Below are 14,755 nucleotides of genomic sequence, written 5' to 3'. Positions count from 1 at the left end.
GGGAGTCTGCAGAGGGTTGAAGAATTGCTTTTCACTGCATAGCATTTTGTATCATTTAATGACTTATCTTTAAAAATAGGAGAAATAATATTAGTATTTGAAATTATAGGAAAATGTTTAGCGTTTAAGTTTTTAAAAGTATTTAGAATAGTTATGTGCAAGGTAACTTCAACTCTGGAAAAATACATGTACATGGAAAATTTGTTAGAAAATGCACCAGATTATTAGCAGTGGTTCTCATTGTGAGATTTTGGCAGACTAGTGCAACCACTGTGGAAAACAGTATGGAAATTCCTCAAAAAATTAAAAATGGAACTCCCATTTGATCCAGTGATTCCACTTCTAGGAATATATCCTAAGAAACCTGAAACACCAATCAGAAAGAATATATGCACCCTAGGTTCATACAATGCAATTTACAATAGCTAAGATTTGGAAACAGGCCAAGTGCCCATCAGCAGATGAGTGGATTAAAAAACTGTGGTACATCTACACAATGGAATACTACATGGCAGTAAAAAAAGAAAGAACTCTTACAATTTGCAACAGCATGGATGGACCTGGAGAGTATTATGCTAAGTGAAATAAGCAAGTCAGAGAAAGATAAGTATCACATGATCTCACTCATATGTGGAATCTAATGGACAAAATAAACTGATGAACAAAATAGATCCACAGACATAGAACCATGAACAGACTGATAAATTTTAGAGGGAAGGTGGGGGTGGGGGTGGGGGTAGGGGAGAGAGATTAACTGGGGAATTAAATGCATATATGCATAGCCCATGGACACACACAAGAGTGTGGAAAAGGCTTGGGAGGGGAGTGTGCAGGAAAGAGGGGGTCAATGGGGGGGGGGACAAAGCGACATCTGTAATACTTTCAACGATAATTTTTTAAAAAATTAAAAAAGAAAGATGGTCTGGCACATAATGCAATATACAAATCATATATCATAGGAATGTTCACTTTGAAACCTATATGATCTTATTAACCAACTAGAGGCCTGGTGCATGAAATTCGTGCACGGGGGGGGAGGGGATGTGTGTCCCTCAGCCCAGCCTGCACCCTCTCCAATCTGGGACCCCTCGAGAGATATCCGACTGCCCATTTAGGCCCGAGTGGGATCGGTCCTAAATGGGCAGTCAGACATCCATCTCACAATCCAGGACTGCTGGCTCCCAACCACTCGCCTGCCTGCCTGCCTGATTGCCCCTAACCACTTCTGCCTGCCAGCCTGATCACCCCCTAACCACTCCCCTGCCAGCCTGATTGATGCCTAACTGCTCCCCTACTGGCCCGATTGCCCCTGACCTCCCCTGCTGGCCTGGTCACCCCTAACTGCCCTCCCTTGCCAGCCTGGTCGTCCCTAACTGCCCTCCCCTGCTGGCCTGGTTGCCCCCAACTGCCCTCCCCTGCAGACCTGGTCGCCCCTAACTGTCCTCCCCTGCAGGCCATCTTGTGTCCACATGGGGGCGGCCATCTTATGTGTTGGAGTGATGGTCAGTTTGCATATTACTGCTTTATTATATAGGATGTCATGCCAATACATTTAATTTTTTAAAAAGGAAGTGTTCTGAGGCAACTCACTTAGTAGAATACAAATGAAAGTGCTGGTACCTATGCGTCAGGTAGTCCAAGGGGTGAGTTTAACTTTGACATGGATTGTGGGTTGTTAATTTTAATATTTTTGCATTTATTTTTATGAAGACATCCTTTCCATTTGTGAAATATAGTTTCCTTTTTAAATAAACTTTTTTTTTTTACAGAGTTAATTTTGAGACAGGCATTATGTATGGGAATATGGCAACTTATGTGCAGGTGGTGGGCAGAGGCTGAGGTTGGGGGTTGCTGTCTACACTATTCACTCGGCTTCCATGGAGGGATTTGCAGGGAGACGCAGATGTAGGTGCTCTTTGTTCAGGAAGAGGAAGTGGGACCGTGCTGTCTCTCCATACACAAGCCCCGCTGTGTCCTGTGGCCCACATCCTTACTGTTCCTTCTGCCTAGAATGCTCTCACCCAAGGTCTTCACCTCACTGGATATTTCTCTTCATTCAGCTCAAAAATAACTTCCCCAGGGAGCCATGATTGACCGCCTTATTTAAGGTGGTCTCCTTTAGTGACCCACTCTGCACTTCCTTCCTGGTGCTGATCACTCAGGAACTGTCTCTGGCTGCTTGCCTATTTTTTCCACTAGCCTGTGACTTCCTGGAGGGCAGGGACTTTGCCTTATTGCAAAGCCTAATGCAAGACCTGTACCACATTCAGAGCTGCAAATATTAGTAAAATGAAAGTGTTGGGATCGCTCACCTCCAACTGTAGCCCTTCTCACAATGCCCACTTGTACTGGTAGTCAAGGGGGAGGGGAGGAGAGAAAGTGAAGAGGAGAGAGAGAGAGAGAGAGAGAGAGAGAGAGAGAGAGAGAGAATCACCAAGGCAGTTTGTGGTTGAGCATCAAACACATTTATTTCACTTTTATTGAGTATACAAGAACAGAGAGCACACGCATACAGCACGGAGCACTGAGGTGGGGGAGCGTGGGGACCAGAGAAGAGAGAAGGGTGTGAGTAAAAAGGAACAGGACAGCATTGCAATTGTTTGGGAAGGTGCTTTTGGGGGGAAAAAAAAATTAGAGTGATGTTGCTCATGCAATTTCAGGCCAGTCTTGGAATGTGCTTGCAGGATTCAAAACCCGAAACAGGTCCTGGAACTTCCTGTCCTCTCAGATGGAAAAGATCCAGAGAAAGCAAAGTAAAATGAAAGTCTGTGGTATGGCAGAGCAGAAAAAGGCCCTGGAGAGCATCTGGCTTATCCACGTCCTTTTACAAGTGCGACGGGAACTGAGGCCCCAGGAGAGCCCAGACGAGCTCGATGGCACGTGGTAAGCCAGGCACCGAGCCAGGGTGGCCACGAGCACTCCTGCCCGCCCTCTGGGACTTCTCCACTATGCTACATGGTCTCTGGGGTGGAGAGGCAGCACAGAAAGAATGAGAAATAGAAAAAAGAAAAAAGGAAAAGTAGGTTGACGACAGACAAGACAAACGTTGATGTTCTTTGTGAAGAGGAGCATGGGGAGGAAACAGTGCCCTAGATTTAGCTTGCAGCTCCCCTCCTCCCTGGGGGCACTGACTGACTCTCGTGGAAGGAAGGTCAGAGCATTGGTGGGGTAGAGGTCTCCACAAACGCCACTGGCCCGTGAGCTAAGCCTGATCACTCATCCCTGCCCTGAAGCCACACACCCAGGGTCTGTGGGCAGGTAGAGAACCCAGAAAAAAAAATAATTCTCCCTCTGAAGTGTGTTCAGGATGCCTGGTTCCGGCAAAGACGGGGTGCCTGAGTCAAATTCTGGGTGAGCCAGAGAGGGTGGGGCTACACCAGCTTTTGGCCCAGAACGAGTGGGAGCTCTCAGGTTGAAAAGGGCTTCTGTATCAGGGACGTAAAAAGAAGCTTGGTGCACGGCAAGTGTGCTGTCGCACTCAGGGGGAGCTGGAGCAGCCCCCCGGCCTGCTCTGGGGTGTGTGTGGCTGATTCTGCCATGGGATGCCCAGGCTCAGGGCTCTCTGCTCTCCCTCCATCCAATTTGTGTCCACAGAGGCACACTATTCTGGTTTCTTGTTCTGTCCCAGGTCAGCACCAAAGCAGCTAAGCGTACTTATCCTTGGGGTAATCGATAAGCCTGGGCTCTCTGGCGGGCATCCGTGGGCAACGTCCAATAATTGGAGAGAATGCAGAAGTGCTCTCAGAGAGACAGCCCTGGTTAGAAATGTAAGGCTGGCTCAGGGGGCTTCCCAGGTGCCTCCATGTGCCCCACATTCTCTCAATCCAAGAATAGTGCCTGGCACAAGCAGGTACTCAATATATATTTGTTGAGTGAGTTTATCAACTGCTTCAGAAACAGGACTGGGGAGGTGAGATGGGACTGATACATTAAAGTGCAGTGGGACACACTCCCTCAGAAGGGGACTCATTGAGCTCAGGGGGCCAGCTTGTGCCAGGAGAGCCTGGGAAAGCCCCTGCGTGTCAATGCCAGGCTTTTGGTGGGTTTTCTCCAAGGGCTTCTGTGGTCTTGAGGCAATTTCTGGGACTCTGAGGGCACAGGCTCAGAGCTCAGATGCTGACCGAAGGGGAGGTCTCCAAAGCCAGGGTCTAACACGTGGATGGAGACTGTGAGCAGCACCACCTTTCATCCTCAGCTTTGACCTAGGCCTACCCTGTGTTTGGGGTCGCTCCCATGGCTGCTTCAGCCCAGGAAGAAGAGAATGACTCAGACAGAGAACAGCAGTGGTAGAGGAAGAGACCGAGCTGGGAGTTTTCAGGCAGCCGGATAAAGCTACCATCCCCTGCAGGCCAAGGGCATCACCCCCCTTGGGATGGGGAGTTAGCTCCCAGGATTTGGTCAGGGAAAGGCAAGACATGTGGCAAAAAAAACCCAGAGGACTGAGAACAGAGACAAACCCCCTTAGGGAGGTAGGGGGACTGAACCAGGGGATCCGCAGCAAAATCCTAACTCTGGGCCCCACATCTGAGCACGGACCAGGCCCTGGTTGTTACTGCCCAGGGGAGAAGGCATCTTGGACCACAGCTGTGTTGCTTCCTTCTTGCCAAACCCCCGCTTCTCCATTCGGGGACCCCTCCCCTCCCCACCAATCAACCAATGACAAATATCACACACTGAATTACTACACTGAACCCGTCAGCTCCTACGGTGAGCAGCCCACAGCCAGAGTCCAGGCCTCCTTGGCTGGGCCGGTTCAGTGAGATCTAGGAACCTTGGGATACATCAATCACAGTCAGATAATTATAATTTTAAACTGTCAGCTTCATACTTACCAGCACTGTTTATTTTAATATTTGTTTCCCGTTATATGTAATATACATAACTTAAAAGCACATCCATACAAATCTCCTACAAGCTGCACCTTCGTCATGAGAACCATAAACATACAATGTCTACTTCCCTTCCTGCGGCATGGTTTTCCGTCCCTGCTTTCTTTTCTTTTTCTTGTTTCAAATGAGTCATCTGCAGTGGCCCTCAGCAGGACCCGGACAGAGGGCAAGGGGTGCAGGGTTGGGAGGAGGGAGTCGAGACAGAAAATGACGACAAGACTTGTGAGGGGGAGGGGAGGCGGAAGAAAGGAAGGTGGATTTTGCAGCCCAGTGTCAAGACCCATAAAATAATAATCCAGTGTTCCTCCTCCTCCTTTCCAAGTGGGAAATGTCTTTTCTTTCTCGTTGTGTGTCTTGCTGCTTCAACTTGTCTCGCTTTGCTGCAAAAGGGTTTTCCTTTGCACTTGCATGGGCAACAGACACTGGAGGACAAACGGAAGGTCCGTCCACCGGATGTGCTGCGCAGTCGGTGCTGCATCCCGGCAGTCATCCTGGGCTGCTTGCTCGCGTCGCTCCGCAGGCCTTCGAAGGGGATAGCGAGGGATTATTGGCATTATAATTTTTTTTTCCTGAAAAATCCCACCAATTCTTCAATTTGTCTGCAAAGGAAATGTAGGTGTTCAGATGTTGGTTGTTGCTGTTGGCCGACTGCTCGGCCAGCCCCAGAAGCAGTGCAAGGATGCAGTGTTTCCTGTATATATATCTATATCTATATATATCTATATATATATATATATATGCTTTTCCTCTCCCAGTCTCTCATCAGTGACAGTACGTCGCAGCTGGGACGTCGGTGTTGACTCGGAGAATCCAGAATGAAGGCCCCTTCTTAATGGTTCTCTGGCTTGAGTTGGACCAGAAACGCCAGCATCTCTTCATAGAGGTCAGGATTCCTGAAGCCAGAGTTGTTGTGAGGGTGGGGCGGGGAGGGACACAAAGGAAGGAGGAGGATAAGAAAAGTTAGTAACTTTTTGTCACCCACCTGCAAATACATGGCAAGGTCGTTTTTAGTGAGCCTTTACCGTGGGCCCTTTATTATGGCTCAGGAAGACAGAGACTTGTCTAAGGCCAGGTAGCTTGCGAGTAGCAGCTGAGAACTGAACCCACCACATCTGTCAGACTCCAAGACCCATGTACGTTTGCTTGTTTGTTTCCAGGGAAGTGGTATCTTTCCCTTTGGCCTGAAAATCTGTCCAAGTTTCCTTTAACACTGAGAGGCTAATATCACACTCGGTTCACTTTTTCCTCCTATCACCTCTCAGTTCTAAGAAATGTTTAGTCGTGATGACATGTTCTTCTTTTGATTTTTTTCTTTCTGTTCTCCTCGGGCCTGCTGTGCCCTGGGGATTAAACCCCAGAGTGCAGTGTTTAAATAAAGAAACTGGAGCCTGGGATCCCAACTCAGGTTTGACTCCAAAACGTAGTGGTTAAGGCCATGGGCTCTGCAATCCCGAATCCCAGTTCAAATCCCACTCTACAGCCCACTAGCTCTGCACAAGTTTCTTAACCTCTTTAGGCCTCAGTTGCTTCCTCTGTAAAATGGGTTCTGCCTATAACTGCCTTAGTTATAAGTAGGATTCAAAACAAGGATCAGCATAGAGTAAGTGCTAAATAAATACAGGCTGTTCTTGTTATTAGTGTTGCTGTTGTTAATGTAATCACATGCTATTCTGATCTCCTTTAGGACAAGGACTGTCTTTTACTTATTGCTGTCTTTCCAATGCCCAGCAAAATGCCCTGAACATAGCAACTACCCAAAACTATGTAACAGGTGGCATGTCATTCTTGCCCTTTTTTACTCACAGATGGTCAAGGGCTAATAAAGTCATGTAAATACGATCCTCCTCTGTTTCTTTCCCAAGATGGAAAATCTGAGGCCCAGGTTCAATGACTTAGCAAGCTGATTAGAATCCAGAGCTCCTGCTTTGGAACAGGCCAATTATTTTTTCCCCATTTACTTAGAATTTTGTAGGTAAGAAAGCTCTAGGGCGCTGGGTAAGTGCCACCCTCTTGCTGGCGGGTTTGAGAGACAGGCCCTGTGGAAGCAGGCAGGCCAGTGGGAGATCATGGAGCAGAAGCCACACATCTGGCCTGCGAGGTTGCAGAGAAAAGAGAAGACTGTGTGAGGTAAGTGTGCTTTCCATACTCACAGCAAGAACTTGAAGAACTTCCAGAAAGAGGCCGAGTAGAATGGAGCAGAGAGATGTCTCTGGAGGATTTGGGGAGAGAAGATAAAGGCCAGCAAGATGGAAACCTGGGTGGAAACAGGGCCCTGTGCACCTGGCTGGTGGTGGAGGGTTATGGTCTGACTTACTCAGGACTCTCAACCCTAAACATGGCAAAACCTCGAGGAAAAGGAAGCAGGTCCACCCTGCCACGCACCTTCTGCCTGTGAGACACCGCCCTGGTATGCTGCCCCCAAATTCACTTATGGAAGCCCTAATCCTCAAGGAGGTGGCATTTGGAGGTGGGACTGGTGGTCATAAGGGTGAAGTCCTCATGAACGAAATTGGTGCCCTTGTAAGAAGAGACGAGAGAGAGATTATCTTTGCTCTCAGCCATGCGGCCTGTTCCAAATTGGCCTGTTCCAAAGCAGGAGCTCTGGGTTCCAATCAACTTGTTAAGTCATGGAACCTGGGCCTCAGGTTTTCCATCTTGGGAAAGAAGCAGAGGAGGATCGCATTTACATGACTTTATTAGCACTTGACCATCTGTGAGTGAAAAAAGGCAAGAATGACATGCCACCTGTTACATAGTTTTGAGAAGACAGTTGTCTGAAAACCAGAAAGTGGGCTCTCACCAGGAACTGAGCTGGCCAACACGTTGGCCTTGGACTGTCCAGCTCCTATAACCGTGATAAATAAATGTGTGTCGTTTAAGCTCCCAGTCTGTGGTATTCTGTTGTAGCCGCTCGAACTAAGAGCCACAGATGTTGTTTAATTATTAGAGTGGCTCCACTTTAGAGATGAGCTCCCATTTGTAGATGAGGAAACCTTGGCCCAGGGAGTTCACCTGGGCACACTGCTGGCCAGGTGTTTCTGCGCCAAAGCCTGGCTGTGTTCCTTCTGCTCAATTCTGCTGTGTCCTGAGGGTTTTGTCTTACAGGGCCAGGCTGTATTTTAAGTTTGCTCCCCGACTAATAAAATGTAAACAGGATTCTGGCTGCATGGGATGTCTTTAGTAGTACCGGGGACGCCTAAAGTGTGCCATTTACATTTATTCTTCTTGGATTATTGCCACAGAGTCCGAATGAGCAGCATTTTGTTAGCCTACTTTGAGTTAATAGTAATAATAGTCATAATTAACTTCTATCCAGCACTTACTATGTGCCAGGCACTGTGCTAACTACTGCAGATGTCCCACCTCAGTACCCACTGACAATCCTGTCTCCCCTTTTCTTACCACTTCTGATTTACTTTTCTGGGTCTAGGGCAGGGGTCCTCAAACTACGGACCGCGGGCCACATGCAAATACAAATATTGTATTTGTTCCCGTTTTGTTTTTTTACTTCAAAATAAGATATGTACAGTGTGCATAGGAATTTGTTCATAGTTGTTGTTTTTTTAAACTATAGTCCGGCCCTCCAACCGTCTGAGGGACAGTGAACTGGCCCCCTGTTTAAAAAGTTTGAGGACCCCTGGTCTAGGGCCTTAAACCCCAAAGGACCCAGGAACCAGGCTTCTTCCCCACTGTGATTCATGATGTCTGGTGGGTGGGGGGTCAAAGCTGTGACAGGGACCAAGCCACAGGGTGGGTTCTCTGATGGAAACCACGCTCAGAGGACCTTGCCACAGTTCCCTCCTCCCTCTCACCGCTGCTGAACCTCCTGAGCCTTACCTGTGGCTTCTTGTCCCTCTCCTCCGGGGATGGGTCTGTTTCTCTGTATACGACAGCTTTGGTTACCAGCATGTCAGGATGCTGAAGTTTGGCCTCCTTGATGGCCAAAGCCAGGGCCTGGTGGGAGAGAACAGCAAAGTGAGGAACCACAGAATATCAAATACGAGAGACTATGGAGACCAACAAGCCGCCTAGTGCACAGCTTGCAGAACAGGAGGCCCAGGGAGGGGCAGTGGTCAAAGAATTAAAGGAAGAGACTAGAGTCTGAGTCTTCTGGCTCCTCCTGAATCCCATTCAATGTCCTTTCCTTGGGGGCCCCTTGTCTAGATAGGATGGGCAGAAAGTGTACATCTTCTTAGCCCACAAGGGCAACCATCCATGAGTAACCCAATATGGCAGGGATCGGGGACTGGGCAGTGCCACTGGGAGTAGCGTTCCTCATTCCCATACCTGGTCTTGATCAACATCTTCGTCCCCAGTAATAATGATTCGCTTCTCGATCCTCGTCTCAGAAAACCCTCCTTTCACAGTCTGCAGGGGGAGAAGGAGGCAAGGTCAGCCTTGGGTCCTGCTGGACCAGCAGCTGTGACAGGAGACCTGTCCAAAGTATCCCTCAAGGGCATGGCTGGAACCAGCAGTCACCTCTCCTGGCTCCCTCAGATTTTTCCTCTTCTGGTTGTGGGACTTCAGATTGCAGATCTAGCCTGGTGGCCACCACCCCCAAGCACCACACTGTCCCCTCTAGGTCTCCCAAGCCCAGATAAAATGCTCTCCCTGACCCTGGTTGGCAATCCTTCCACTTTCCTGCCTCAGTACTCCCTGAACACCAGATTCATCTCTCTCATGGTTCTGGGCCTCTGCCCTTTGCCGACCTTTTGTGCAGGACCTGGCCTTGCTCACCAGGCTGGAACTCTTGGGGACAGGAGTGTCTTTTGTTCATCTCTGTATCCCCTCCTCCCCACCCCTCTGTTCAGCCTGACCAGGACAGGTGCTAAATGCAAGTTTGTTGAATGAACACATGAATGAAATGTGAATGGTGACAAGGTTCTACCTTAAATGACTTCAAACCACAGTACAAGAGAAATTTCGTTGACACTACTGGTAACCACCACTGTTTTCTGAAGGGGCAAGTTTGGGCGTAAGTTTAGAAGTAGAATTGCTTGGCATATTCAAGGAGGGTGGTGGCTGAGAGAAGTTCTGGCTGGAGTCAGAAGTGGACAGAAAGAAGCGGGGGAGGGGAGGGGACTCCCAGTTGGCAGGGCTAGGAGGGACTTTGGGAAAAAGAGTTTTCCGAGCTGTATTCGGTGGGGTGTGTGATAAAAAACTTTCCCATAAAGCTTTCAGTGAAATCAATATTGCTTACTAACGCTTTTGGTGAGAGTGGGTGCTTTATGGGGACTGTGCAGAGGTGCTAAGTCCTACAGAGGAGGAGGCGGGGCTGGGGCAGTGTATAAAGGGCCAGAGCCACCTATCAGACTTCTTCAGATAGCTCAGCAGAACCTGCAACTCAACCTGGCTCCCTGGCATCTCTCCTTCAGGCCTCCATCCCTGGCCTGGGACCCCTCCTGCTTCCTTCTGGCTGCTCAGTCATGAACATGCCAGCCAGCCTTCAGCCCTGTGTCTTCATTGGCTGAGTCACGGCTGACGCATCAGGAATGCCTCCCTTCTTGGCCATTCCTCTTCCTTCTCCCACTCTGACTCCCACCCTGGTCCAGGCCCTCCATCCCTAGTCTCTCCATCACTCACTCCCTTCTTTCTCCCATCACCCTGCACATCCTGGTGGATCTAATCTCCTCTCCTTAAACCCCTTCTCACTGGCTCACTCCCAGTTAAGAAACATTGATGGTTTTCCAATAGCTCTCAGACCAGGGCCCTCCATCGCCACACTTGTCCTGGAATTTGTGTTATTTGTCTCTATTCTGCTTCCCCTGGCCCCAGTCCAACCCAATTTCCCACAGTTATGCTGCTTCTTGCTACCAGAGAACACTACTCCTGTTTCCCACAACATGCATTGCTTACAGCCCCTCCACTAGCCCCTCAGAGTAAAATCTGCTCAGCGAACAAATAAACAAATGCCGTTTCTGCTCCCGTCTTCTGCACTGTGTAGTACGCCTGCCGCTGTCCTCTCCTCCCCTCACAAGTCCTCCCTGGATTTCCAAGACCCTGCGCAAACCCCACTTTCCCCAGAAGATCCTTCTCACTCTTTGAGCCTTCCTCATATCACCCCTCTAAATCCCTCCGGCACTTAAGGTCTATAAGATGCAAATGCTATGGTCCACAGTGACTTCCAAGGAGATGGTCTCGTCCCCCAAGCCTGACTGTCAATGTTGAAGAGCAGGTCCATGCCCAGGACAGACCGTAACACAGACCAAGCGCACAGCACTCCTGAAACTGGGAATGCCACGGGTCTTCTCTGTCCACGTGACAATGGCAATGACCTTCCCAAGCCCCACAGCCAGGCTGGGCCCTGTGGCACCTGCTGCTACTCACTTTAGTAACATGGGTGGTGGTGGAGGTGGAGAGGGTTTCCGCGGTGGCGCCGTAGGTGCTGGTGAGGACATCTTTCCCGATGATCTGTGGAATATAACCACCCCCCACCCGGGATCAGGTGAGGATGCTGGCCGCTGCAGGGTGGAAGCGGGGTGGGTAAACCAAGGGACAAGTTGGGGAGGGGTCCCATGAAGGTGGGCTGGGAAGCCAAGATGCTACGAACCACTGAATCTAAGAATTCAGGAATACTGGACTTTTCAGAGTGCTGGACCCACAAAATTCTCAAAGCCTGGAATCTAAGATTCCTAGAACCTGAGATTCCTAAGGCCCAGAATTCCAACAAGACCCTAGAATTTAAGAAATCCTGGCATCTTAGAAGAATGACCAGAGGGATCCAAGGTGGAAACAGAGCCCCCTCTCAATCCCCCACCCTTCCAGAGCCAGGAGCATGTTCTCTCGTGGGCTAGATGATGCGAATGACAGATCTGGAGAATACAGGAGTTGCAGGAGACCTCACAGGGACAGACACGGCTCACAGGGCAGCCACCGACAGAGCCAGGTCCAGAAGTCAAGCCTCTGGACTCCTAACCCATTGCTCCTCCTGGTCAGTAAGGAGAGCAGATGCAGAAGAGCTACCACATCACAGGCACCACCAAAGGGAGGCGCCACTTCACCCCCACATTGCCAATGCCCTGCTTGGGGTGGGGGGAGGAACGGAGGGCAATGGACGAGACTCTGGTGGGCACCAGGGAACCTGTGGGCATCTGAAAATGATATCGTTTCCTGGTGCTGCATTCGAAAGGGAAGCCTTCTGGGCTCCACGCTGCACTTGCTGCAGGCCACCTGCGGACCCGGGTCCACATACTCAGCGTGGAGTCCCCTAGCCTGAGCTGGCCTCGCCCACTTACCGGAGAAAGAGAACGGATTTCCGTGGCCACCGTCTGTGGGCCTGGGATCATGGCAGCTGCCCCCTTCCCGGACTTGAGACTGTTCTCCTGGGGAAACAATAGTGCTCAGATGGCCAGGTCTCAGGTGGGTGGCCCCCAGGATGGCCAGGGCGCGTGGCCATGTAGCTCTCATGGCCACAGGGTTGACATTAGAGGCAGAGAGCTGAAGGCATCATTTGGCTCAATCTCCTCTCACTCGTCACCCACTCACTCACTCATGCACACACTTACACGCTCACTCAACTCATTCATTCAGCAAATATTTGCGGAGTGCCTGGCATGAGGGACACTGTGGTGAACAAGACATGGCTTTGCTCTCGGGAAGCACTAACAAAAGGGCTGAGACATGCAGGTTCTCGTCCTGGTCCTGCCATGTTCTAGCCATGTGACCTGGGGCAGAGCCACTTCCCCTCTGTGGGCCTCATGAATGCACCTAGAAAAGGGCAGCCCTGCCATGTAGGGTCATCAGTAGCAACAAATGTCCCGCTCTAGTCTACCCCACTCTGCTGATGACGGGGGAGAGTCTGTGTGAGCGGGGCAGTGGGCATTCTGAAAATCTCTTTACCTTCTGCTCAATTTTGTTGTGAATCTGCTAAAACTGCTCTAAAAGTAAAGTCTTAAAAATATGTTTTTAAAATGGGACCCCTGCCCTACTCCCTCAGAGACATTATGAGGCTAACAGAGGAGAAAGAGCTTTGCAAATGGAAATCTACAGTATGAATACAGTATAGGCTGGCTACTAATAACATCATAATAACTACTGTGTTCTGAGTCCTTGATATGTACTAGGTATTATCCTAAGGATGCACTGTCTCATTTAGTCATCAGAACAAATCATTTTAATATTCCTGTTTTACAGCTGGAAACTGGAGGGCCAGAGAATGTTAAGTGGCTTGTTCAAGTTCCCCAGCAAGTTAATGACAGAGCCCGGATTTAGACCCATGTTCATCAGACTCCAGTCCAACACGCTCCTTCCACACACCCCTGCCCTCCGAGTTCCCACCCGTGAGCCGGCTCTCCTGGTCCTACACTGGATTCTGACGGGCAGATATTCCTGGAACTGACTCCAGATTTACTGGCCCACATCTGGCAAGAGGCCTGGCTGCCTGCCTCTCCCTCGCACTTTCTGCACCATCTCAGGGCTCAGCCTTGTCTGTCCAGGTGCCCGGAGATGTGTCCCTTCTGCAGCTGCCCAGGGGCTGAACCTGGTCCTGGTCTGCGCCTGGTACACACCCGGGCCTCTGCCTGCCGGGGGGCGCGTGAGGAAGGAGCCCTCTGTCTGCCTTTGCCCTGACTGCTCACCATGCCTGCCTCCAGGTGAGGCTGTCAGTGACCTGGTCACCTGGCACTCCATCCACCTTTGTCGGATAGAGTCCCCAGAGGTGGCATTCGAAGCAGGCCTTAGAAGGACAGCCTTCCAGGTTCAAGGCTTCCTTTCCTCCAGCTTAGCAAACAGCCAGTAGCCACTCTGAGCCCCTTCGGGCCATTCTCCCCAAGCTGCTTCCTGTGCCACTGCTTCCTCTTTTCCAGGCAAAGCCTCGCTTCCACCTTTACCCTGAAAACAGAGGCCACTAATAGGGACACAGGTCATTGAAAACCACCCGCTCCACCTGCCTTTCCTAGTTCTCGGACTGTCTTCTCTCTCACCATCTCTACTCTGGACCCTTCCTCCCAGGGACTCAGGGCTCTCCTCCTCCCATCCTCTCTCTGGACCACCTCGGCCACTCAAGGCTTCCTCATCAAGGCCACTGTCCCCCGTCCCTTTATCTGCATCCCAGATCTTTTAAAACCAACTGCGTCCTAGACGTTTTCCCTTGGAAATGCCCCACAGGTCCCGCGGACTCATCGCTGCCTCCTCTCACCCCAAAGAGCATCCCCTCCAGTGCTCTGTTTATATCTGCTCAGACCGGAGGGGCGTCACCTGGAGGACTTGTGAAAGCACAGACGCCGGGCCTCTCCCCAGAGTTTCTGAATCAATAGGTCTGGGTGGGGCCCGAGAAGTTGCCTTTCTAATGGGTTCCCAGAACCAAGCTTTCAGAACAGCTGGGCTAGTGAGCAGCGTCACCAGCCCATCTCTCCTCCTGTCACCAGAACATTCTACCAATGACCAAATCCTATACTTCCCTCCTCCACGTATCTCGTAACCCTATCCCTCTCCTTGCCATCCACCTCCTCATGCTCTGGCCCTGCACCAGCCCCTGAACTAGTTCCCTGCCTTCTCTTTTGGTCTCTTAATGGCACATAGACTCAGGGACACTGTCTCCTTCAGGGCTGGATTCTCAGCGCCTGGCGCAGTACTTCACACGGCGTGGGTGTTCAGTAAATATTTGCTGAGGACAGGAAAGAAGTGGGAGGAAGGAGGAAGGAGGAAGGGGGGAGGGGGAGAAAGAGGGAAGGAAGAAAAATAAAAAGGACCCATGCCCCAAGGGAAGGAAGTTTGCTCCAGTCATGTTGCACACAGGTTGTTAGAGTGGTCATTCTAGGACGCAAACACTTATTTTGATGGCATCATGTCCCCACTTAAAAAATTCAAGTAATTCTCCATCGTGTCCAGGGTGAAGTTTGAACTTCATCTATGATGTCTGAGGCCCT

General features: G+C 50.2%; 1 protein-coding gene across 10 annotated transcripts in view; it reads right to left on the bottom strand.

Annotated features, from left to right (window-relative positions):
• Nucleotides 1-2,442: 2,442 nt before the first annotated feature.
• EPB41L1 (erythrocyte membrane protein band 4.1 like 1) overlaps nt 2,443-14,755 on the bottom strand; it is a 118,791-nt gene continuing 106,478 nt past the window's right edge. For all 10 annotated transcript variants that reach the window (XM_023754445.1, XM_023754443.1, XM_023754444.1 and 7 more), the window contains 5 exons: nt 12,125-12,211; nt 11,217-11,300; nt 9,177-9,257; nt 8,727-8,843; nt 2,443-5,782 (listed from right to left, as the gene is read on the bottom strand). In XM_023754445.1, the coding sequence (XP_023610213.1) occupies nt 5,774-5,782; nt 8,727-8,843; nt 9,177-9,257; nt 11,217-11,300; nt 12,125-12,211 (378 nt within the window). In that variant the 3' untranslated portion in view covers nt 2,443-5,773. The remainder of the gene's footprint in view (nt 5,783-8,726; nt 8,844-9,176; nt 9,258-11,216; nt 11,301-12,124; nt 12,212-14,755) is intronic.

Source organism: Myotis lucifugus, unplaced genomic scaffold (genome assembly GCF_000147115.1).
Source record: "Myotis lucifugus unplaced genomic scaffold, Myoluc2.0 scaffold_60, whole genome shotgun sequence".
Classification (NCBI taxonomy): Eukaryota; Metazoa; Chordata; class Mammalia; order Chiroptera; family Vespertilionidae; genus Myotis; species Myotis lucifugus.
Note: the sequence above shows the minus strand (reverse complement) of the source record. Positions and strands in the feature narration are given on the sequence as shown.